At 40.7% G+C, this 26,468-nt stretch overlaps 1 protein-coding gene across 3 annotated transcripts in view; it reads left to right on the top strand.

Annotated features, from left to right (window-relative positions):
• The window catches only part of RGL1 (ral guanine nucleotide dissociation stimulator like 1), a 279,931-nt gene that overhangs the window by 130,260 nt on the left and 123,203 nt on the right, over window positions 1-26,468 (top strand). The window contains exons 1-2 of one of the 3 annotated variants that reach the window (XM_019952564.3): window positions 15,296-15,621; window positions 16,576-16,686. The exons of 1 other annotated variant lie outside the window; for it this stretch is intronic. In XM_019952564.3, coding sequence (XP_019808123.1) covers window positions 15,595-15,621; window positions 16,576-16,686 — 138 coding nt within the window. In that variant the 5' untranslated portion in view covers window positions 15,296-15,594. Of the gene's footprint in view, window positions 1-15,295; window positions 15,622-16,575; window positions 16,687-26,468 lie in introns of those variants that run through there. One more of the 3 variants, XM_019952563.3, reaches the window with a different exon arrangement.

Below are 26,468 nucleotides of genomic sequence, written 5' to 3'. Positions count from 1 at the left end.
TTATATATGTTTTTCTTTTCTTTCTGCCTTCTCAAAAGTTCTCCTTTAAGGCAGAAACTTTCCGTTCTTGGTTTCATCCAAAAGACAAATATTTCTGGGAAAACACCACATTTAAGCTATTCAGCAATTCTGATGTTATGTAACTGACCACACTAAGAGGTTCAATTAACTTTGGTTACATTTTACTGAAGAGTGTCACAGAATAGAATAACTGGTGATAATTAAAAAAAAACTTTTGGATGTTTTTAAACAGGGAAAATCCTTTTAAATGTGTGTATCGTCCTGTGATAATGAGAGAAGGTAGATCTTTTGTCATTTGAGGTATTCTAAAGCACGCTGAACTGTATTCCAAGACTGATTTTAGTGTGTTTGAGAATTATTAGTGGCAGTAAGTTTTCCTTTCAGCGTTAGTTTCCATAACCCAAGCTCTCCCAGTTTTCCTTTCCCCCTTGCTCTTGTCTCTTGTTACTTTTGATTGGTCGTCTTCAGCTGTCGGTACATTTTGAGACAGTTTAGACTCTGCGTCTCTTCCACTGAGGAAAAATCATGTGCGTTCATGGTTTCAAACAACTTCCTGTAAGTACTAACTTGCAGCTCACTTCCTTCATTTCTAGTCTTTATCTTTCCTTCCTATCACTTCAATATCTCTATTTTCTTTCTCCCCAGAACTGAACTGATCATATTTTCCCCCATTTTCTCTTTATTTTCCCATTTTCTCTTTATTTTCACGTCTCCACCACAATCCCAGTGTCCCAGTCTTAAAACCCTGCAGGTTTTTTTTTTTTTTCTTTTCTTTCCCTCCTCATTTACTTGCAACATGCTGCCTATCCTCAAGTTGCAACAGTTATTTTTCCAAAATATCACTCAGACTCATTTCTTTATTTCAAAACCCTTATCTCAGCCTAGGTGTTAATTATTTGGCACATACATGACTATAATAGCTTCCTATCAGATGGCTCTACCTCTCTGCTTTCTTCCCTCTAAGCTATCCTTTGGACAAGTATTAGAATCATCTTGTTCACACTCTTTTATCATTTCAATTTCCTCTTAAGAACAATTCAGGAATCTCCACCAACTACCTTCTTTATCCAAACCTCATTTCCCTGGACTACATGAGCCACTTTTCCAAGCAAATGTTATCTTTTGAAGCTTTCATGTTCTCTACAGGAAGATCTTCCTTTCTTCCTTCCAGTTCATATTTTTCTTTTTCTTCAAAGCTAGTGGTTAACACAGTCTTAATAAAAACCGTAATTATCTGCAAGTCCTTTAAGGGTGCTCACCACGTGGCTAATTTTCTCAGTGTCCTCTCAGAGACACATTGCTCAGTGTGCCCTGTTCTCTAAATCTGTACCTGCTGGTCTGTGGCTTCGTAAAGTCATTTTTCATTTATTCCCTTTGTTCTTTTTCTGCTTTTAGAGTATAAGCAACTTTAAGATAGAGGTAATATCTAAGATTTATTTATATTACTCAGCAACAATTAAGCATTTGCTGAATTTACAGCATGACATTCATCTATGTATCTATCAGTAAATCAAATAGTTATTTATTGAGCATCTACTATGTGCTAGGCACTGTGTGAGGTGCTAGAGTACAGAGATGAGAAAAAAACTAACATTACCTGTACCTTCATAGAGTTTGGGGGAAATCGATATTTATCAAATAATCATACAAGTCAGTGAAAAATTACAGCTGTGATAGAGCTACAAAGGGAGAAACATGGTGCCATGAGAGCACATAAGAGGGGGATTTAGCCCAAGTGGGAGAGGAGAAGAGGGAGGGATGTTCCCCAAAAGAGGGAATCACATGAGTAAAGGCTCTGTGATGTGGGGAGCCAGATATGTTCAAGACATTGAAAGAAGACTGGGGTCACTGAGTCCAGAGAATGTACATAAAGTAAAGTGGAAGGGGCCCACCTGGGCAAGGCCTTATAGACTATGAAAAGGATTTAGGTTTTTATCCTTAACAATGGGGAGCTACTGGAGGGATTTAAGGATAGGAGGTGATGGTATGGTGATTGGAAAAGATTACTCTGATCCCTGTGTGGAGGTAGTTTGAGGTGGGAAAGGATACAGAGCACAGTATTTTTCTGTGCCATGTAGCAACTCAGTAAATGTCGCTCATTGACTAACCAGTTTGTGGGGCTTATGGTTCTTTGTAACATGAAGTTTTAGCTTCAGGCTGCAAAATCTTGAACTACTCAATCTATAGATCTGATTTTTAAAGTAGTCAGTCTCTTGTAGCTTTTGCAATATGTTAACTTGACACCATCATCATCGTCATCAACATTATTAACTATGTGCCAAAGGCTTGATGTGGATTATTTCATTCAACCCTCACTATGAGCTAATGAGGAAGGTGTTTATATCCCTATTTTTTATAGACTTAGAGATGAGATCTTGCCTCAGAGAGAAGTGATGGATCAGGACTCAAATCTAGGTGTCTCTGACTACATAGTCGTCATTCTAGCTACTATGTTCTAACAGGTCTAATTCAGTGGGGTTTTCAATACTACTTCAATACCATTACTATGGAAAAAGGAGGTTCCTTTAGCCCTGAAACAAGATACGATTTGGCTAATTGCACAGTAACTCCTTCCAGAATCTTGGTTAAAGCCCTTCATGGCATCAGGTCACCTGTCTCCCATTTTGTAGAATGTTTTATTGTATGTCACAGAGACCTGGCATTATGTCCAAGCTGATTGTTCTCTGTTTTGATCTTTTCAACCATGTGAACACATTTCTGGATGTCCTTTTTTCTTTACAGAAATCTATAATTAGATGAGCTTATAATGCTTATTAGCCCAAGTTACAAATAGTATTCCAGTAACCAACTTCCTCCTCAGGAAAGCATCATCAACAATTAAGAGTAACCACAAAGGAGACCTTCAAGATGGCGGAGGAGTTAGACGTGGAGATCACCTTCCTCCCCACAAATACATCAGAAATAAATCTACATGTGGAACAACTCCTATGGAACACCTACTGAATGCTGGCCGAAGACCTCAGACTTCCCCAAAGATATATATATATATTTTTTTTCCTTTTTCTCTTTTTTGTCGGTGTGTATGTGTAGGCTTCTTTGTGTGAGTTTGTCTGTATAGCTTTGCTTTTACCATTTGTCCTAGGGTTCTGTCTGTCTGTTTTTTAGGGTTTTTCTTTTAGTATAGTTTTTAGCGCTTGTTATCATCGGTGGATTTGTTTTTGGTTTGGTTGCTGTATTCTTTCTTTCTTTATACTATTACTTAAAAGTTTTTTCTATTTTTCATAATTAAAAATTTTTTTTACTTTAATAACTTTATTTTCTTTATTTATTTTCTTTCTTTCTTTTTTTCTACCTTTGCTTCTGAGCCGGGTGGCTGACAGGGTCTTGGTGCTCCAGCTGGGTGTCAGGCCTGTGCCTCTGAGGTGGGAGAGCTGAATTCAGGACATTGGTCCATCAGAGACCTCCAGCTTCCATGTAATATCAAATGGCGAAAGCTCTCCCAGAGATCTCCATCTCAACACTAAGACCCAGATCCACTCAACTACCAGCAAGCTACAGTGCTAGACACCCTACGCCAAACAACTAGCAAGACAGGAACACAACCCCACCCATTAGCAGAGAGGCTGCCTAATATCATAATAAGGTCACAGACACCCCAAAGCACACCACAAAGCGTGGTCCTGCCCACCAAAAAGACAAGATCCAGCCTCATCCACCAGAACACAGGCACCAGTCACCTCCACCAGGAAGACTACACAACCCACTCAACCAACCTTAGCCACTGGGGACAGACACTAAAAACAATGGGAACTACGAACCTGCATCCTGCGAAAAGGAGACCCCAAACACAGTAAGTTAAGCAAAATGAGAAGACAGAAAAACACACAGCAGATGAAGGAGCAAGATAAAAACCCACCAGACCTAACAAATGAAGAGGAAATAGGCAGTCTACCTGAAAAAGAATTCAGAATAATGATAGTAAAGATGATCCAAAATCTTGGAAATAGAATAGAGAAAAATGCAAGAAACATTTAACAAGGACCTAGAAGAACTAAAGATGAAACAAGCAATGATGAACAACACAATAAATGAAATTAAAAATACCCTAGATGGAATCAATAGCAGAATAACTGAGGCAGAAGAACAGATAAGTGACTTGGAAGATAAAATAGTGGAAATAACTACCTCAGAGCAGAATAAAGAATGAAAAGAATTGAGGACAGTCTCAGAGACCTCTGGGACAACATTAAACATGCCAACATATGAATTTTAGGGGTCCCAGAAGAAGAAGAGAAAAAGAAAGGGACTGAGAAAATATTTGAGGAGATTTTAGTTGAAAACCTCCTTAATATGGGAAAGGAAATAGTCAGTCAACTCCAGGAAGTGCAGAGAGTACCATACAGGATAAATCCATGGAGAAACATGCCAAGACACACATTAATCAAACTATCAAAAATTAAATACAAAGAAAAATTATTAAAAGCAGCAAGGGAAAAACAACAAAAATATACAAAGGAATCCCCAAAAGGTTAACAGCTGTTCTTTCAGCAGAAACTCTGCAAGCCAGGAGGGAGTGGCAGGACATATTTAAAGTGATGAAAGGGAACAACCTACAACCAAGATTACTCCACCCAGCAAGGATCTAATTCAGATTCGATGGAGAAATTAAAACCTTTACAGACAAGCAAAAGCTAAGAGAATTCAGCACCACCAAACCAGCTTTACAACAAATGCTAAAGGAACTTCTCTAGGCAGGAAACACAAGACAAGGAAAAGACCTACAATAACAAACCCAAAACAATTAAGAAAATGGTAATAGGAACATACATATCGATAGCTACCTTAAATGCAAATGGATTAAATGCTCCAACCAAAAGACATAGACTGGTTGAATGGATACAAAAACAAGATCTGTATATATGCTGTCTACAAGAGACCCACTTCAGACCTAGGGACATGTACAGACTGAAAGTGAGGGGATGAAAAAAGATATTCCATGCAAGTGGAAATGAAAAGAAAGCTGGAGTAGCAATTCTCATATCAGACAAAATAGAATTTAAAATAAAGACTATGGGCTTCCCCGGTGGCGCAGTGGTTGAGAGTCCACCTGCTGATGCAGGGGACATGGGTTCGTGTCCCGGTCCGGGAAGATCCTACATGCCGCGGAGCGGCTAGGCCCGTGAGCCATAGTCACTGAGTCTGCACGTCTGGAGCCCGTGCTCCACAACAGGAGAAGCCACAACAGTGAGAGGCCCGTGTACAGCAAGAAAAAAATAAAATAAAGACTATTGCAAGACACAAAGAAGGGCACTACATAATGATCAAGGGATCAATCCAAGAAAAAGATACAACAATTATAAATATTTATGCACCTCAATACATAAGGCAAATGCTGACGCCATAAAAAGGGAAATCGACAGTAACACAATATTAGTAGGGGACATTGACACTCCACTTTCACGAATAGACAGATTATCCAAAATGAAAACAAATAAGGAAACACAAGCTTTAAATGATACATTAAACAAGATGGACTTAATTGATATGTATAGGACATTCCATCCAAAAACAACAGAATACACTTTCTTCTCAAGTGCTTATGGAACATTCACCAGGAGAGATCATATCCTGGGTCACAAATCAAGCCTTGGTAAATTTAAGAAAATTGAACTCATCAAGTATCTTTTCTGACCACAGTGCTATGAGACTAGATATCAATTACAGGAAAAATCTGTAAAAAATACGGACACATGGAGGCTAAACAATACACTACTAAATAACCAAGAGATCACTGAAAAAATCAAAGAGGAAATCAAAAAATACCTAGAAACAAATGACAATGAAAACACGACAACCCAAAACTTATGGGGTGCAGCAAAAGCAGTTCTAAGAGGGAAGTTTATAGCAATACAAACCTACCTCAAGAAACAAGAAACATCTCAAATAAACAACCTAACCTTACGCCTAAAGCAATTAGATAAAGAATAACAAAAAACCCCCAAAGTTAGCAGAAGGAAAGAAATCATAAAGATTAGAAATGAATGAAAAAGAAATGAAGGAAACAATAGCAAAGATCAATAAAACTAAAAGCTGGTTCTTTGAGAAGATAAACAAAATTGATAAACCATTAGCCAGACTCATCAAGAAAAAAAGGGAGAAGACTCAAATCAATAGAATTAGAAATGAAAAAGGGGAAGTAACAACTGACACTTCAGAAATACAAAGGATCATGAACGATTACTACAAGCAACTCTGTGCCAATAAAATGGACAACCTGGAAGAAATAGACAAATTCTTAGAAAAGCATAACCTTCTGTGATTGAACCAGGAAGAAATAGAAAATATAAACAGACCAATCACAAGCACTGAGTTTGAGACTGTGATTAAAAATCTTCCAGCAAACATAAGCCCAGGACCACATGGCTTCACATGCGAATTCTATCAAACATTTAGAGGAGAACCAACACCTATCCTTCTCAAACTCTTCCAAAATATAGCAGAGGGAGGAACACTCCCAAACTCATTCTCCGAGGCCACCATCACCCTGATACCAAAACCAGACAAAGATGTCACAAAAAAGAAAACTACAGGCCAGTATCACTGATGAACATAGATGTAAAAATCCTCAACAAAATACTAGCAAACAGAATCCAACAGCACATTAAAAGGATCATACACCATGATCAAGTGGGGTTTATCCCAGGAATGCAAGGATTCTTCTATATATGCAAATCAATCAGTGTGATAAACCATATTAACAAATTGAAGGAGAAAAACCATATGATCATCTCAATAGATGCAGAAAGAGCATTTGACAAAATCAACACCCATTTATGATAAAAACCCTCCAGAAAGTAGGCATGGAGGGAACTTACCTCAACATAATAAAGGTCATATATGACAAACCCACAGTGAACATCATTCTCAATGGTGAAAAACTGAACCCATTTTCTCTAAGATCAGGAACAAGACAAGGTTGCCCACTCTCACCACTCTTATTCAACATAATTTTGGAAGTGTTAGCCACAGCAATCAGAGAGAAAAAGGAATAAAAGGAATCCAAATCAGAAAAGAAGAAGTAAAGCTGTCACTGTTTGCAGATGACACAAAACTATACACAGAGAATCCTAACGATACTACCAGAAAACTACTAGAGCTAATCAATGAATTTGGTAAAATAGCAGGATACAAAATTAATGCACAGAAATCTCTTGCATTCCTATACGTTAATGATGAAAAATCTGAAAGAGAAATGAAGGAAACACTCCCATTTACCACTGCAACAAAAAGAATAAAATACCTAGGAATAAACCTACCTGGGGAGACAAAAGACCTGTATGCAGAAAACTATAAGACACTGATGAAAGAAATTAAAGATGATACCAACAGATGGAGAGATATCCTATGTTCTTCAATTGGAAGAATCAACATTGTGAAAATGAGTATACTACGAAAAGCAATCTCCAGATTCAATGCAATCCCTATCAGACTACCAATGGCATTTTTCACAGAACTAGAACAAAAAATTTCACAATTTGTATGGAAACACAAGAGACCCCGAATAGCCAAAGGAATCTTGAGAGAGAAAAACGGAGCTGGAGGAATCAGGCTCCTGGACTTCAGACTATAATACAAAGCTACAGTAATCAAGACAGTATGGTACTGGCACAAAAACAGAAAGATATATCAATGGAACAGGATAGAAAGCCCAGAGATAAACCAACGCACATATGGTCACCTTATTTTTGATAAAGGAGGCAAGAATATACAATAGAGAAAAGACAGCCTGTTCAGTAAGTTGTGCTGGGAAAACTGGACAGCTACATGTAAAAGAATGAACTTAGAACACTCCCTAACACCATACACAAAGATAAACTCAAAATGGATTAAAGACCTAAATGTAAGGCCAGACACACTCAAACTCTTAGAGGAAAACATAGGCAGAACACTCTATGACATAAATCACAGCAAGATCCTTTTTGACCCACCTCCTAGACAAATGGAAATAAACCAAAAAATAAGCAAATGGGACCAAATGAAACTTAGAAGATTTTGCATAGCAAAGGAAACCATAAACAAGACAAAAAGACAACCCTCAGAATGGGAGAAAATATTTGTAAATGAAGCAACAGACAAAGGATTAATCTCCAAAATTTATAAGCAGCTTGTACAGCTCAATATCAAAAAGCAAAGAATCCACTCCAAAAAATGGGCAGAAGACCTAAATAGACATTTCTCCAAAGAAGATATACAGATTGCCAACAAACACATGAAAGGATGCTCAACATCACTAATCATTAGAGAAATGCAAATCAAAACTACAATGAGATATCACCTCACACCGGTCTGAACGGCTATCATCAAAAAATCTACAAACAGTAAATGCTGGAGAGGGTGTGGAGAAAAGGGAACCCTCTTGCACTGTTGGTGGGAATGTAAATTGATACCGCCACTAAGGAGAGCAGTATGGAGATTCCTTAAAAAACTAAAAATAGAACTACCATATGACCCAGCAATCCCACTACTGGGCATATACCCTGAGAAAACCATAATTCAAAAAGAGTCATGTACCACAATGTTCATTGCAGCTCTATTTACAATCACCAGGACATGGAAGCAACCTAAGTGTGCATCAACAGATGAACGGATAAAGAAGATGTGGCACATATATAGAATGGAATATTACTCAGCCATAAAAAGAAAGGAAATTGAGTTATTTGTAGTGAGGTGGATGGACCTAGAGTCTGTCATACAGAGTGAAGTAAGTCAGGAAGAGAAAAGCAAATACCGTATGCTAACACATATATATGGAATCTAAAAAGAAACAAACAAACAAAAAACGGTTCTGAAGAACCTAGGGGCAGGGCAGGGATAAAGATGCAGACGTAGAGAATGGACTTGAGGACACAGGGACGGGGAAGGGTAAGCTGGGACAAAGTGAGAGCATGGCATGGATATATATACACTGCCAAATGTCAAATCGATAGCTAGTGGGAAGCAGCCGCATAGCACATGGAGATAAACTCGGTGCTCTGTTACCACCTAGAGGGATGGGATAAGGAGGGTGGGAGGGAGATGCAAGAGGGAGGAGATATGGGGATATATGTATATGTGTGGCTGATTCAGTTTGTTATAAAGCAGAAACTAACACACCATTGTAGAGCAATTATACTCCAATAAAGATTAAAAAAAATATATCTTCAAGTTGAAAAAAAGGAGTAACCACCAACAATTGATAAACTATTAGTTGAAAAGTGTTTGTCATCGTGGCCAGAGTCCTGTGCCTTTGGCCTGCCATCTGTTGAGTGCTATTTATGTTTCTTCTGTCTCCATTTTCTGCCCCCAAGGGCAGCCTCTACTCTAGTTGTAGTAGGTCCAACTAAAATTGACTTGTCATTTGCTTGCCTAAATAAAAAACCCCTAATAGAGAATTGAAAATTTTTAACTTATACTTCATAGTATCTCTGTGATAATTAGTAAAAATCACTTTGGGCTCTCAGAAGATAGAAGCAACTGTCTACTGCTTTACGAGTGTTTGGAGGACTGGCCATCTGTAAACAAGCATGGCTGGCTCCTTACTTTTTGCAAAGCAAGGTTGAAAGTTCAAGCAAAGAGTAGGTGAATGGGGGCAACCCCAGTTAGCAGAGCTAGAAACAACCATAGCACGATGCCTGGCTGATAGCGGGAAGCTGAAGATGGAAAGTTAATGAGCAACACAGCCTATAAGCCTTAAGAGTAGGGAGAAGCATTTCATAGGGTCGCTGGGAGGATTAAGCAGTTTGCATTTTGACAAACCTTTGATATTGTTGGGGGAAGGAGTTGAGAAGCAAATAAGTAACTTATTTGCTTATGTCCTCCACCAAACTTTTCTTGGGGACCTACAGACAGCTAAAGGTATAGTTTGTGAATAAAATGTTGCAAAATGGCTATTGTCAATTCCATTCAAAAGTGGGAAAGGTTTTCAAACTTATCTGTTTAGGTGAGGTCTTTAAGGAAGTAGAAGCAATATGCACTCAGCCGTCCTAACACATGGAAGGAGAATCCTGACCTCTCAGTTATTTAGCTTTTTTCACTTAGCTGTTGTTGTTATTATTATTACTAGTGCTCTCTTAGGACTGTTTTCCTCTATACTTTTAACTGGGAGCAGGATATCATAGGCTGGCATTGAGTTTGAGGACAAAGCCATGGCCTTCCCATTTCATACCATCTTATGCTGATATTGCCATCTTTAAGGCAAGTTCTTAACTACTTATTTCCAAGTCCAGCGTCTGTTATACTTGCACTGCTCTTACTTCTCTGTCATGCAGTACAATCTATTACCTAAGCAGACATCTAAAGAACATGCAGATTGCAAACCAAATGCAGTAAATGAATACAGAATTACATTAAAGGGAAAGAGTGTGGGGTCAGGGAGGGAAGGAGATATATTTTTATTCAAGGGCCCCTATGTTCCAAGCACTCTATTAGGTGCTTTATATAGCATAGTTTATTCTGTTAGATACTTTATATAGGATAGTTTTTTTTTAACACTCATGATAAGCATGAAAGGAAACAGATGAGGACACCAAACCTGTGAGAAGTGAGGGTCAAACTCTTGGTTGACACATTGTCTAGAGCTGGGATTCAAATCCTGGCTCTTCGATGCCAAATGTCTCATCATTTACCCAGGCACATAAGTATTACTACATGTCAACCTACATGCATAAGTATACTGTCATAATTTTTATATTTTTCATTTTTTTCTTGCAGCCAGAGATGTAGAAAAAAATCTAGAAAAGTATGGTATCATAGAAGCCAATGAATAAATAAATGATAAATGGAGTATGTAAACTACGTATTTCCACTTCTAGATAGATTCTCTTAAAGAATCTGCACACCAGCTTCTTACGTTTGCTCTTACAAGTTCTCTATTTATCGGCTCTGCTGAAACTGTAGAGCAAGAAAGCTTTTTGTTTTTTTCCTTTAGTTTGGGGTTCTTCCACACCTCTTCCTTTTTCCTGTTATATCCTAAGAATCTTCTATTGCTACTGACTGTCAGTCATCACCAAATATGGCAACATAAAACTATTCCTAGCAACATCCTAATGCTTTAAGTATAGATCTTTTCTGATCTCCTTCACCTCCCCCTCAACTTTAACAAATTTTCAAGTGTACAGTACATTACTGTGAACTATAAGCACAATATTGTACAGTAGCTCTCTAGCACTTTTTTTTTTTGCTACCATGCAACAAAACCTTTATCTAGCACTTTTTAATCTTGCGTAACTGAAACTCGATACATATTGAAAAGCAGTTCCTTATTTCTCCCTCCCCCCCACCCCCTGCAACCACCTTTCTACTTTCTGCTTCTGCCACTTTGATTACTTTAGATGCCTCATCTAAGTGGAATCATGCAGTATTTGTCCTTCTGTGACTGGCTTATTTTACTTAGCATAATGTCCTCCAGGTTCATCTGTGTTCTCACACATACAGGATGTCCTCCTTTTTTTTAAGGCTGAATAATATTCCATTTCCTGTATATACCACATCTTCATTTTTGTTTTTTTTATATTAACTTTTATTGGAGTATAGTTTCTTTACAATGTTGTGTTAGTTTCTGCTGTACAGCAAAGTGAATCAGCTATATGTATACACATATCCCCTCTTTTTTGGATTTCCTTCCCATTTAGGTCACCACAGAGCATTGAGTAGAGTTCCCTGTGCTATACAGTAGGCTCTCATTAGCTATCTTTTTTATACATAGTAGTGTATATATGTCAATCTCAATCTCCCAATTCATCCCCTCCTTCCCCCCCTGGTATCCATACGTTTGTTCTCTACATCTGTGTCTCTATTTCTGCTTTGCAAATAAGTTCATCTGTACCATTTTTCTAGATTCCACATATAAGTGATATTATATGATATTTGTTTTTCTGTCTTTCTTCACTCTGTATGACAGTCTCTAGGTCCATCCACATCTTTGCAAATGGCACAGTTTCGTTCTTTTTATGGCTGAGTAATATTCCATTGTATATATGTACCACATCTTCTTTATCCATTCATCCATTGATGGACATTTAGTTTGTTTCCACATCTTGGCTATTATGCATAGTGTTACAATGAATGTGGGAGCACTCAGGTCTCTTTGAGATCTTGACTTAAATTCTTTTGAATAAATACCCAGTAGTGGGATTGCTGGATCATATGGTAGTTCTATTCTTAATTTATTGAGGAACTTCCACATTGTTTTCTGTAATGGCTGTACCAATTAACATTCTTACCAAGAGTTTCCTTTTCTCTACATCCTGGTCAACATTTGTGGGGTTTTTTTTTGTCTTTGGTTTTTTTTTTTGTTGTTGTAGTTTTGCTTTTTAAAGTAATGGCCATCCTAAGAGGTGTGAGCTGATATCTTATTGTGGTTTTGATTTGCATTTCCCTGATGATTAGTCACGTTGAGCCTCTTTTCACATAATGTTACCATTTGTACAGCTTTGGAGAAATTTTTTTTAGGTGCTTTGCCCATCTTAAAATTCAGTTATTATTATTATTTGGTATTGAGTGTAGGAGCTCCTTATATATTATGGATATATATTACGGATATTAACTGTTTATCAGATATGTTGTTTGCAGATATTTTCTCCCATACCATAGGTTGCCTTTTCACTCTGTTATAATTGTTTGCTCTGCAGAAGCTTTGTAGTTTCATGTAGTCTCACTACATGATTTTGATGTCATATCCATGAAATCATTGCAGACACCAATGCTATGAAGCTTTTCCCCTATGTATTCTTCTAGGAGTTTTATAGTTTCAAGTCTTATGTTTAAGTCTTTAGTTTATTTTGAGTTGACTTTTGTGTATGGTGTAAGATAAGTGTTCAATTTCATTCTTTTGCATGTGGATATCCAGTTTTCCCAGCACTGTGTGTTGAAACTTGTCAGAACTAATAAATGCATTGAGTAAAGTTGCAGCATTTAAAATCAATATATAAAAATCAGTTGCATTTATATACATTAATAATGAATAATCTGAAAATGAAATTAAGAAAACAGTCCCACTTACAATAGCATTGAAAAGAATAAAATGCCTAGGAATAAACTTAACCAAGGAGTTCAAAGACTTGTATGCTGAAAAGTATGAAACGTTGCTGATATCCTTTTAACAAAACTTGACCTGTTCTCTAAGGGCCATGCTAGATCATGGGTAGATTAATCTGGTAACTAAATTCAAACTTAGTTATAAATGGCTTACTGGTTTATCCTTCCCACATATTGACCAGAAGTATTTTAACCCAAAAGTATGTGTAATAAGGTAATACTGACTTGAGCTGCCTACATGTGGAATATTTTAAAATAAATATTTACAAATTATAAACTGCAACACTTTATTGCTGTATCTAAAACCAACCTTTCTTTGAGGATCAACATTTGGATAAAATCACGTACATTATCAGGTATAAATACAAGTAGTCATTCAGAGAAAACCTCTCTGAAATTATTCAGCAAGAAGACATCATTTTAGATTTCCCCACATTGCATACATACAACTTTTCAGTGAGTCTGGGAAAATGCAGTTTGGGAGGAAGTGCAGTAATAATGAGGGAATGGAACTTTTTCTGATCATGTGCTAGGTGTTTTGTATATAAGTTCCATTTAATCCTTTTTCAAACTCTATGAGATCGATGTTTGTCCCATTTTACAGATAAGGAAATGAAAGCCCAGGGAAGTAGCACCCAAGTTCACTCTTAATGTAAAACCAGGATTTGAAGTTGCATCTGCTGGAAGCCTGTTTTCCCCTTACACACCAGGTGACCAGCCTGGGAATTGGTGGAGTAGAGAGGAGGCTGAGCAGATATGAAACCTGAGTGGAGCCTTGTGAGTTATAAGCTGCCCTGTCCAGGAGGGCTTCCCGGGAGGGGCGTGGTTGAAGAAACTTCTCGATATCCCTGGAGTGGAAAACTGAGAATGAAATTGCTTTGGCAAGCTAAAATGGTAACAGAACTCTCTGCCTTAAAAATCAGGTTAAAATAGTGGTGAAATTAATCTTATGGGTTCCTTAACTGTCCCCAGGTGCATCTTGTGTACTTCAAGATCACTGAATAGGGGTGGTCCTGGGAGCTGAGGATGGCTTAAGAAGCAGGGAGGTAAGTCTTCCACACCATTTCCTCTGGACACTGGGGACACTCTCCTGGTGGTCACAGAAGGGTCTAGTTTATGCATTTTTTTTTTAAAAATAGAAATGATCACTTCCGTTTTATAAAAAGAGTGTCCTGTCTCTCCACAGTTACTGAGCCCCGTAGGTTCTGGTTGTATGCGGGGAACTTTGCTGAGTGACTTGAAGATGTTCAAGTGTCCAAATTGTTTTTTCCTTGATATGGCCTCACTGTCATTTATTTTGCTCTCCTGGGTACATCAGTACACTTGATTCTCTAGCTTTTCAGTTCGTAATGTATTTATTATTAACCAAAGCCCAGCCTTATGCCTTAGCATGGCAATTAGTGAGAGGCCTTTCTTTAAAAAAAATTTAAAGGCGACTAAATTCATTTAGGGCTGAATAGTATAAAAGACATGAGCCCTAAACGTTTTTGCAATTGGCATGGAATTGTCACGTGTCAAAGTTTGATTATATTATCATCTGGTATCTTGCTGTTGATTTACTTTCTGTTAGGACAAAACTCCCTCTGGCAGTCTCCTCATGAATGGCTCTTTCCCTGCAGTTATTATCCCACTGTGTCCCTACAGTACAGACAACTCAACCCATGGTGATGAGTCACAAAGACTCACAGAACCTCCGGGGCCACTGGTGGCCCCATTTCCAAGCTGTCAGTCTCAGCAAAACCCTTTCCTGCTTTGTCCCTTTCCCTCCCACTGTGGCCAGTTACAGTTGGATGAGCCTTATCATATGGGTGGTAGAAAGAAGTCCAGAGCCATTTCCTGTTGATGGTGTGCTGATGCAGGACAGGGGCAGCGCTTGGGCATGGGTTTTGGAATACTCTCTGACCAATTCTTTTCTTGTCCTAATGAAAAACTTCTGGGCTTCTAGTATTGCCACTCTCATTGGGGTCGCCCTGATTGAATCTAAATTCAATAGGTAACAGGCAGATAATAGACGTTTTTCTGACCGCCTCCTCCCATCCTTTTTTGCACCTCCCCTTCCCCCTTTATTTCTTTGAGCGAAGGAAAGGAGAAACACACTTGATTCCTCATACCACACCCAGATCTTTTTTGGCACCTGGTGGCCAATCAGGAAAACCTGATCCACTTGAAAGGGTAGTTGTCTGCCGATCACTATCAGAGCTGGAGAAATCACTGCGCGCTAAGCTAACTTTATCCATGGGATTTCAGAGATGGAGAGTGTGCTCCTAAGCACAAACAGGAAAGCCTGACATCACGGAGCGGCGGAGTGGCGTGGGGAGGAGTCTGCGGCGCCCTCGCTCGCTCGCTCGCCGCGCTCCCTTTGTGGACGAGTCGCGCGCACCGGCGGCGGCGGCGGCGGCGGGCGCGTGTCTGTGCTGGGTGCGCGGCGGCCGCGCGGGGCCGGGGCTGGAGGCGCCGTGGCTGAGCCGGGCGGGGACTGCGTTCGCCTGGGAGCAGGGCGCATCATGCCGCGTCCACACACCGGAGAGAAAACTGAGAATGAAATTGCTTTGGCAAGCTAAAATGGTAACGAGAACTCTCTGCCTTCTCCCGAGGCTGCTCTGGTGGGGAATCTCCTCCCGCTTTCTCTGGGCGGGTTTTGGACTCACTCGGAGTGAACGGAACAATCCGATTCCAGACTTGAGAGCTAAAGCTTTCTCCCTCGGCTTTCTACGCCTTCCTCTCTGCGTGTCTTCTCCCTTTAAGCCATACTTTCTCAGCAGTTGCCTTTGGTGTGTCTGGGCAGATGTGTGTCAGCAAAGGAAAACTTTTAAGGCAAAAGGACTGTGAGTCTGGGTGAACCGCGGAGCGCTTCTGTGTCCCAGCGGCTCTTTAAACAACACAAACTTCGAGTTTAGGGAAACCCAGGGGGTCGCTGCACACAGTTGACGTGTTGCTTTTTCTGCACATGCCAGATTATTTGACGGAAATGAAAACTTTCTACCTCCCGCTAACTTTGTGGGTTCCAAAACAATAAGAGGAGAAAAAGACATGCGAAGCATTTCACTCCAAAGGAGCGAGCACTCTTGGCATTTTAAACACTTGTTTGTGGCAGAGTTTAAAATGTAGTTTGCTCGAATAACGGAGCCACTTATAAAAGGACAACCTTTTTCTGCAAATGAATTATTTTTCCTCTCACTTGAGGAGGAAAAGTTAATCAGGACTAAACCCCACTTTCTTTAAGAAGAAGAAAAAGACTTTAAAAAACTATTTAAGATATGTGAGTGAGTCTAGGAAAAATAACTAAATGGAAAAGCCCGGGGATCCTGATATCAGGAAAGGGCTGGGGGCCAAGAAAATCTCAGCATTCCCTCTATCGCAATGTGTCTTGTGTTCCTCTGATTGTAATATTTATTTTGAACAGCCCATCTTATGCCCTGAGTGCTGTTGTAAGCAGCAAAGCAGCTGGGATAGATTGTGGTTAGCGGAGAGGAAAAAAAAACCACTCTTTTTCTTTCTCTTTGTCCCATCTCCTGGCAGAGCTCGATTCAGGACTGGGGTGAAGAGGTAGAGGAAGGAGCTGTGTACCATGTCACCCTCAAAAGAGTCCAGATTCAACAGGCTGCCAATAAAGGAGCAAGATGGCTAGGGGTGAGTAAAGCTGGAGAGATTGTGAACTTTGGACTTGCAGTGTCTCTTGTTCTGTGAATATCATTATTATTTAGCAGAGGCAGGCTTTTTTTTTTTTTTCTTCTCTTTTGGCCTTAAAAAGGAAACCACCAATGACCAAGTGCTTGCACTAGCAGTACCGGTCTCTTTTTGTACTTACTGTTTTCCAAAGCATCTCCCTTAGGTTTATCAATAATTCAGAACCTCTTAGAAACATCTTGAGGTATTTGACAAATAAAGTGGGAGTGGAGTGGCAGAAAGTGACACAGAGTAACAGGACCAAAAAATAGCACTGTGTTAGACGAGAGCCATTTTGCCCAGATGGCATCCTTTTCTCTCTCTGTCTTCCCCACTCTTGATGCTGACAGCCCCTCTCCTACTCCTGTACCTTTACCAAGTACCCAATGTGCTCAGGGGACCTGACATTCCAAATCTGCCTCCTATGGGGGATGGCAGATTTCCCACTGTTCATCCTTTCCAGAGCCTACGAGGAGGCAAATGCATGCTTAGTGCCCACGACTTCATGAGTAGAACGCGTAGAGGGCTGGGTCTTTGGAGAAACACAGCTTCCATAAACGAGATTTTTTTCCACTGAGATTTTAAAGTGATGGGTGAGATCATGTGAGTTTTTCATTATCTCCTAATGGATCCTTCAACATATCCCAGCTAAAGGGGATGTGAGGAATGGAAAGCTCGGGCAAACAGTGCTCCTTGGGCAAACATCATCATGTGGAAGAACGAAGGAATTCTTCATCTGGAGGTAGAAGTAATCACCAGAGAGCAGTGACAGATGACGCAAAAAGCCTAGGCGAACAGAGAGGATGGAGTGTGGTTTCACCTGGCCTTATTTTGGCCATATTGAGGCTTCACAGCTGATGGGCCTGAGAGCAATGAAGATTATGCACTGGCATCCAATCTTTACTGGCTTTGGGTTTCAGAAAATTCAGTTTTTTTGAGCAGAAATCAAAGGTCGGGTGTGAAGGAGGACAGGAAACAAAACTACCCAGGACTTTGTGTTAAGACTAGAGGCAGCACGTGACTTGCAATTCCTGGAGTTTAAGGCAGGATGGCCAGCAGCAGTGATTTCCTCTGCCATGGGTCTGCTGGGCTGCTGACACAGGCGTTCACTGCTTTGGGCTTCCCCAGCTGTTTCAAGTCAGGCCCTTCATGCTCCGTACTTGGGGTTGAGGTACCGCCCACTAGGGCAGTAAATTGTTAGTGGCATCTGCAGGTGTGCTCTGGAGAGGTCGGAACCTTTCCTTTGAAAACCTGAGGTCTTCACTTATCCAGTAGGTACCTTACTTGGAATATGATTTTGAAATTAATTAGGTGTATCACCAGCAGACCTGATAGGAAAAGCAGAACTAGAGTTCTGACAAGTCATCACTTTGTTTTTGGTGGTTGTATTTATTGCATTTTATTTAAATGTGGTATTGATGTGGTTTGGGCTGAGTATTTCAAAATGATTCACAAGTTCTGAAGCAGCTGCCTTCAAAAAGGTCATTACATTTTCTGATGCCAGGTTGTTCCTCTTTTATAGTAAGACTGATGTTGCTTGGGCGACAGTTTTAAGTTTTTGGCCAAACACAATAGCGGTGAATGAGTAAGTCATGGAGAAATGGAGGGGTTAACTCTGGAGGTCCCAAACACACGAAGTATGGTTCATTTAGATGTTCCCAGTTATTTAGTTATTCTCACTGACTGTTCCGTTCACTGGACTCCTCTTCTCTCCCCCTCTCCCAGAGTTCTCATATTTATACAGAGTTCAGAGTTGGTTCACCCTGGATTTAGCGGTAGAGCTAAAATATCAAGAGGGAAATATGTAAAAAGATTGCTTCTAGTTGATGGAGGAATCTGTCCTCAGAAGCCAGTTCCTAGGGACTCTCCAACCCAGATCCCCCTTGTTTTCTTATCTTAGGTGTCCTGTTGGGAAGCACTGTTTTTGTCCTTGGAAATTCCAGATTTAATTAAATGTGACTCAACCAATCGAGCCATAGCAATTACAAAGCCTTTCTCTTTAGGCCGTAAGTGGCTTCTCTATATTTGTTTTTCCAGTAACCCTTTCAAAATTCTTCAAAGCAACCATTTTATTTAGTGACTTATTATTGAAATATAGTTGACGTACACTCTGATGTTAGTTTCAGGTGTACTGCATAATGATTTGACATTTGCATTAGCTGTGAAGGGATCACCATGATAAGCCTAGTAACCATTTGTCCCCATACAAAGTTATTGCAATATTGTTGACCATATTCCTCACATCAGAGCAACTGGTTTTAGAGTGAACTAGAGGCTGAAGTGAGGTGAGGGTATATCGAAATATGACAACAATTTCTGAGGAAGGTAGTATTGTGATTATCTCTTTCTTTCCACATTAGGAATAAAGGTCCAGAGAGATTAAATTGCTTGCCAGGGTCACACAGCTAGGAAGTGGTAGAGGCTGAATTTGAACCCAGATGTTTAGTTCCTTGCTGCTGGGAGCTGCCTGGGACCCTAAGGCTGTTTCCATAGTGGTGGAAGAGAACTTCAACTCAGAAGAACAAGGATGCTTATGATGTACTTTCCCCCCTAGATATTGCAGCTGGTGCAAGACTTGAGCAACACACCTTTCTTTTCTTTATGTTTTGAATGATAACTTGAGCTGCAAATTGAGATATTTGTTGTGAAGATGTGTATCTTATGATAAGCTCTCCATCTTGAGTGTACAAAGGGTCACACACCAAAGACGTGTGAGCTTATGTAGCACCTGAGGGTGGGCACGACTCTCACTACATGTCAAAAAGCCTAAGTGACTGAGTACGATGTTTGTAGTTTCTAGTACTCAGATCACAAAACAGAATTAAGATCCAGTTTGGGAATGATAGCAAAATAATTGCACATCCTTAGATGTGAAGTATCATACAATCCAAAAACATTTGGGACATTCTTTTTTGTTTTCTTTGTGAGATTTTGTGTTCAGTTGATCTTTTGAAGAAAAACCCTCTGTCTTTGGTCGTAAAATATTCAACCAACTACCAGGCTGGACTTACTGGTACAGCAGCTGCATCTTTGTGAGGTTATTTTGGGCAACTTTGAAAAACTAAATATTATTGAAACACTGACCCAATTTTTTCCTTTACAATAACATCTTAGACTGGGATAATTTTACCCAACTATAGCCCTCAAGGAAAAATCGTTCTGATTATGTCAGAGAATCATAAAATCTCAGGACTGGAAGAGACATTAAAAAGTAATTTTATCAGGGCTTCCCTGGTGGCGCAGTGGTTTAGAATCTGCCTGCTAATGCAGGGGACACGGGTTCGAGCCCTGGTCTGGGAGGATCCCACATGCCGTGGAGCAACTAGGCCCGTGAGCCACAAGTACTGAGCCTGCGTGTCTGGAGCCTGTGCTCCGCAACAAGAGAGGCCGCGATAGTGAGAGGCCCGGACACCGCGATGAAGAGTGGCCCCCGCTTGCCACAACTAGAGAAAGCCCTCGCACAGAAATGAAGACCCAACACAGCAAAAATAAGTAAATAAATTAATAAACTCCTACCCCCAACATTTAAAAAAAAAGGTAGTTTTATCCAACCATTCAATTAGCTTGTAGAAAAATTTCAAGTAATTTTTGGAAGAGCAAATGGTGAAAAGTTATTTTTCTTTGGTCCCAGCATTGTGATTGTACATTGACAATGATGTGTAGAAACAATTTAAGAAAATATCAGTATTCTCTGGAAGCAGGAAATGTCCCATTTTAGGAGGAATACTCAAATGGACAGAGGAAAAGGATCCCACTGTTAGGGAAGGGGCTTCAGTGTCAAGAGCCCATTTTGCTGTCTTCGGAATATGGCAGCCTCAGGGTTCAGAAAAATGCATCAAACACAAGATAAAGTCAAAGTGGGGATATTTGTTTCACAAGCACGATTGGTAGTGCCAGGTCACCTCTGCAAGGTTTGTGGGGAGTGGAATGGTCAGCGGATAGTCAAGTGGTTTTCTCAGTTCTGCGCTTCTGTGGCTGCGTGGTCCTTGTGGGGAGGCCCCAGTGCCTCCCTGCCCTGCGTCCTGTATTTATCACACTATCTCCCACAGAGGCCCTTGTTGGTTTGAATTGAAATACTTGATAGCTGGGAGGCTGGTAAAGATAGTAAAATAGGACAGGAGAAAAAAGAATGCATTTAGAAATAAAAGGAACTGGAAATCTGTTATAGAACCCAGTGGGTTATATGAGTGCAGTGGTAAGATAACCACTTGTCACATCTGAATGGAGAAGTTTGACCTCACTTTGATGCAGTATTTGGATTGACTCTACCTGGTGTTTCCGTGGCATTGCTCTCCGTATTGCCTTTAAATGGCACACAGTTCCCTGAGTTTCGGCGAACTTCACTTCTGGGAAGCTTCTCCGATCTCCCGAGTCTGGAGGAGGTACCCCTTCTGCGCGTTCCAGAAGCATTCTCTGTCTCTCTGTGATACATTTACCTCACTCTGTTGTAATTGCCTGTTTATGTGTATTTCCCATTAGACTGTAAGCTCCGTGAAGTGAGAACTATGGCCATCTAGTTGGCAGACACTCAGTAAGTGTTTGTTGAATGAGCGGATCAAGCTCCATGCCTTTCCGCGAGGCAAATATTGTCTTGATAAATATGAATGTATGGTTGCTCCTCATTTAAACCCAAATCAGCATGAAGATGTTAGCTTATAAAGAAAAGGAGGAGTGCATGGGAGTGAGAAAAACTAATTAGCTAATGATTACAGCTATCTTACATCCTTTCTGTAACAAAGCAGGGCACAAACAAAGGTAGTGATTATTCATTTTAACAACAACACAAAAATCAGGGCAGTGAATTAACTAGACAATCCCCCAGTGCCTTTTAAAGGCGAGCGGTCGGATAGTATTGAACGTTGAAGAAAGAAAGGCAATGCACAAGTTAGTGTTGGCAGGCGTTACCATTATGTATGGTCAGAAGGCTCAGGAGCAAGGGTTTTAGAATTGTAAGGAGATAAGCCCTAGAGGAGCCCTCAGTTTACAGTCTGTCATCCTTGTTTTCATCTAGGAATACAGGCCCTCGGGTTGCATTATTCCTGTCTATCGGAGTGTTTAATTTAGGCTTTAGAAAGTAAATTCCAAAATTTAGCAACCATCTGTAAATGAAGCAACTGATATATTTTTCATTTTGACCTTGGGAACACGTTTCTAAAATAATCCAATAGTACAGCATGTGGCGTACACCAATCAAGAAAATATGGTCAGTTTCAATTGCCTGAGCTATCGTTATTATGTTAAGTCCTTTCACTGCTTTCAGAATCTTTGGGGGTCTTTGTAAGGAATATTTAGCATGTAACCCAAGAACATCCATTTCAGTTCAGCAATCCTGGGGACACTCAGCTGAGTGCAAGATACATGTCTGCCCCCAGCAAATACATAACAGTGTAACTATGAGTCACATTAATTCCTTATGCTTAAAGTATACATGCTGTTAAATTAATATTGTAAGCATATTTCATTGTTATTTCTGTAAAAGCATAAAGAAAACTTCCCTGGAGTTTTAAATTTAGAAAGAAAAGTAGAGCAATAAAGTCGATACTGTGCCTTTTCCCCTTTAGCTGGAATTCACCACTGCCCCATCCCACTAATTTTAGTTTCCTTTGTCCCTGACGTGCATATCCTTGTACGTATCCCCCTTCTACGTAATCAGAATCTTGTAGTGACTGTCTTATACATTTTACATTAAAATGTGCAGTAATAAGCTGACATAAATAAAACGTTTAAGTTTCTACCAAGATATACTTTTTACAGAAAAAAAAAGATTTCTGTAAACGAAGCAAGGCAAGTATCGGTTAAATGGGGGGAGATGAGGAATGTAGCTTTATTCTGTGAGAGAAGCTCAGCTTAGCTCGTGTCTGGATTGCTGATGGGTGTGGTTATCCCCACAGAGTCGATTTGGAATCTGGAGTTCGGGGCAGTTTCTGGGTTGTTTGCTAGTGAAACAGCCACTGTGAACTCCCTGGCTGCTGTGGCCTATCTCTGTATGGTTCTGTCATCTGCATTTGAGTCTGCTAACCTCACGTTCGATAGGATTCATTTATCAACAGCCTACTTTATGCCAGACACCACGTTACATCTTGGGAATCCAAAGTAAAGCAAGACACCCCTTGTTCTTAAGGAAATTTCAGGTAGTAGGGGAGACAGGAACGGAAGCTAATTACCATATACTGCGGTAGGTGTGATCAGTGCTGTGTGAGAGATCTGCACTGGGTGTTAGGGGAACCCCAAAGGGCGGCATATAAATCAGATGGGAGTGGGGAGTGGGCACTCCGGGAAGGCTGCACGGAAGAAGGGCCCTTTAGTGGAGAGTTGACAGATGGTAGGAGTTAAATGAGGGTGTGTGGGGCACAAGAGACAGGCATTCCAGTGAGAGAGCACAGCATGGGGAAAAGCATGGGGGCCAGAGGTGAGAGCCCTGTGTGAGGCTCAGCCTGGGGAAGGGGGAAGGGAGAAGGGGGAAGGGCCCCTGCTGGAGGACTGATGGGAAAGGAGGCCAGAGAGCAAGACTGGAGCCATGTCTGTGCTAAGCTGTAGAACCTGCTTTGTCCTGAATACTCTATAGTCAGCACTAAAGGGGCTTCAGCTGAGTGGGGTGATCAGATTTGCATTTGAGAAAGATGACTGACAGCTGACGGGTGGATGCATCGGGAAGGAGCCGGACTAGGGGAGGAGGCAAAAGTGGTCATGAAGTGAGGAAAGGAATGAGGATCCAGATGAAACTGGGGCAGCGGAACAAAGAGGGTGGACGGGGGAGAGTGCAGGGAGAGGCGGGACAGTGGTGGGAGTGGAGGGTGACGAGAGGAGGCCTGGCAGGTGTGGCTCTTAACCACCCTGGTTTCAAAGAGCAGGTCAAAAGCCTTCTGGCTTTCTGGGGTCAGCGCCATCCTCTTCTTATTGGATGAAATGTCCTGGGGACTTCAAGGCAGCCTTGCTCCACGTAAACACTAGCAAATGCCTCCTTTCCTGTCAGCAGGCCCTGCAGACCAGACCCAGGCATGCCTGCTGTGTCCTGTCCAGAGACGAATCTCAGTTCAGGCTCATGAACGGGGCAGCAAGCACTGCTTGCTTCTCAGATTCCAGAGCACTTTGGAGAGCTGGTGGTTTCTGGTTTTGTTTTTTGTTTTTTTTTCTTTTCCTTCTAAAGTCTTCTGTTTCCTTACAAACTAAACAGATTGAATCTGTATGCCATGGAGAGAGAATAAATATGGAACCCACAGGACTATGATTACAGAGTTGTATTTTAGACAACAGCGGTTACACTTATAATTGTGTTGTTAGGGACGCAAGAAATTTTATGGTTAGGTGTCCTGGTCTTTTTTCCTCTTCCTCCTCAACGTCTTTAAACCCTTTCTGAAACTGTTTATCCCGGGTGCTGGCATTGGTGCTCTTAGAGGCTCACTCTGATTGCTGACTCCACTTGTACAGAAGAAAAAATTTGATAAGATCGAATTCTTCCTTAGTTTACCGCTTCCACAATTTCAGTCTTTCTCTCTTGCACACACACATAGACACACGTACACCATAAATTAAAATGTCTTTTCATGTCACGTTTTTTAGGGTTTGGTGCGTCTTTCTAATGTCATCTCATGACCTCTTCTATATAACTCATCAAAGTCTGACTTTGTTATTTTTTGCTTGGTTGCCCTTGTGTCATTATTGTGATTGATTAACTTTCTTCTGTTTAGGAACTGTCTTCAGTGTATAAAAAGGATACAAATAGAGGGAGGAATGAAGGAATAAAGGTAGGACAAGACTACATTAGGTAGAAGACACCTTCTTGGAGGAAGCCCAGTTAGTCTTGTGCAGAGAGAGAGGCATGTCATTTACCACTGATCCTCTGGGCTTAACACTGTAGAAATACCTGTGCCTTTTCACCAGTGTGGCTGTGTATTGTGGTCTGATAAATGGGGTTTCTGCCTAGCTTGGTTCCTCAAAGCCGTCTTCTCCTTTATGTCATGCCGTGTATGACTGACTTCCAAGGATAATAACGGTGGTGGTTGGGAGTGGGATGGCGTGTTGTTGTTGGTTCTGTATATCCTTCCACACTCACAGACTCATTACCCTACATTTTCTAGTATAATTGTTTGTGCCATCTGTGGTCCATTCATTTGAATTCATTTCCACACAGTTAATCTCATCCCATGTTAACTCCCCCAGACATTCTCTGTTTGTTTGCTCTTTCGGCAAGGAATTGAGCAATTCAACTTTCCCCCTTTATTTTGTTTCCTGCCGATTTTAGTACCCATTTTCATCTTTTATAAAAGCAAAGCCAAGGCTGAGTCCTTCCAGCTTCATCATTCTAAAGATAATTTGAAGGCCAGAAACAAAGTGTTTCTGCTAAAAGTAGGATGTCTTTGGTAGGTGATATCAACTGAGGCTCTCGGCAACTTTCTTAGCAGCAGCTCTTTTCTAGTCAGATGCTGTTCTCATGCTGTCACTGCTGGTGACAGAGCTAGAATCTGTGGACAGTTTCTGTCCAACAAAAGTACATGTAATGGATATAGGTAAAAATAATTGAAACTGGGTTAGACATTGGCTAAAAATAAAATGCTTTACAGTCATGACTTTTCGAATTAAAATTGCAATACTTGAAATTCTTTGTTGAGGTGACTGATACTCCCAAATAGAAAATTCAGGAAATTGGAAGCATTGGGTTAGTTTGTGGAGCACAGGGAAAACATTTGCTGTTTTCTATCCAAATGCTGACTTCTCCTAATGACACAACACAATGAGCATATCTGATGAGCATATCTGTTTTGCAACCTAACCAAGAATTAACAGGGCCCAGAGCCATCAGGGCGTGGCTGGGGTTCTTTCTCCTGGCTGGGGGCCTTTGTATTTGCTCTTTCTTTTCACGGGTGTTTCCAGCAGGAGCGCCAGTTGAGGGAGGTAACCTATGCTTTGGAGCCAGACAGGTGTGAATCCAGAGCTGGCCTCCGCCCCATGTGCGGCTATGTGAAGTAGGGCTCTGAAGTTTCTTAACCTCTCTCAGCCCGAGTTCCTCACGTGGAAAGGGAGGAGATGAGCAGTCCTCTCTGGACAGAGTTACTGTGAGGAGTGAGTTGTGTGTGTAGGGTGCTTGGCGCAGAACCTAGGGTATGGTCTGCCCTCCCTCACTGAGTGGTGGGGCTCTCATTGGGACCCCACCATCTGGGTCCTCTTTGAACCCCATGGTGGAAACTTGCAGAGGCGTGGTTCTGCCCTGGACGCTTGTGGTTGTGTAGAATCCAGACCGCTTGATTGAGACACGGTCTTAGTGAGGCTTCATGTTCCTGACATCCTTTTCTCATTTTGCACGTCTGGGAGGAAGGGCCGTGGCAGGGTTTAGTAATTCTTGTTTATTAGAAGTAATATCTGTTGTCGTGTTTTCTCTGTCTGGCTGCCTGTACAGTGAAAGATGATTATTGCCTGGGCTCCAGTATTTCGCATTTCAAATTCCTTCAGTTTTCCTGTGTAGTTAATTTGTCGGTGTTCTGATTTTTATGCTTTAAAAATATTGTACTAGTTAACAACGGGCTGTATTCTGTCTCCTGTATTTGCCATTTCTGCCTGAAAAATGGGAAGGTAGGAAACAATTTTTCTAAAAATTGCTTGGCAAGCATTATGCTAATCATTCTTCGTTGGGCATAATTTAGGATGTGAGTAAATTGTGTTTTCACAAGTTAAAGTAAAGGTAAAATTTCTCATTGGGCTGCATGTTGATTAGCTAATGCAGTACTTGAGCCCCAAACTAGGTCTGTGCT

Source organism: Tursiops truncatus, chromosome 1 (genome assembly GCF_011762595.2).
Source record: "Tursiops truncatus isolate mTurTru1 chromosome 1, mTurTru1.mat.Y, whole genome shotgun sequence".
Classification (NCBI taxonomy): domain Eukaryota; kingdom Metazoa; phylum Chordata; class Mammalia; order Artiodactyla; family Delphinidae; genus Tursiops; species Tursiops truncatus.
This window is presented reverse-complemented; position numbering and strand designations above follow the sequence as displayed.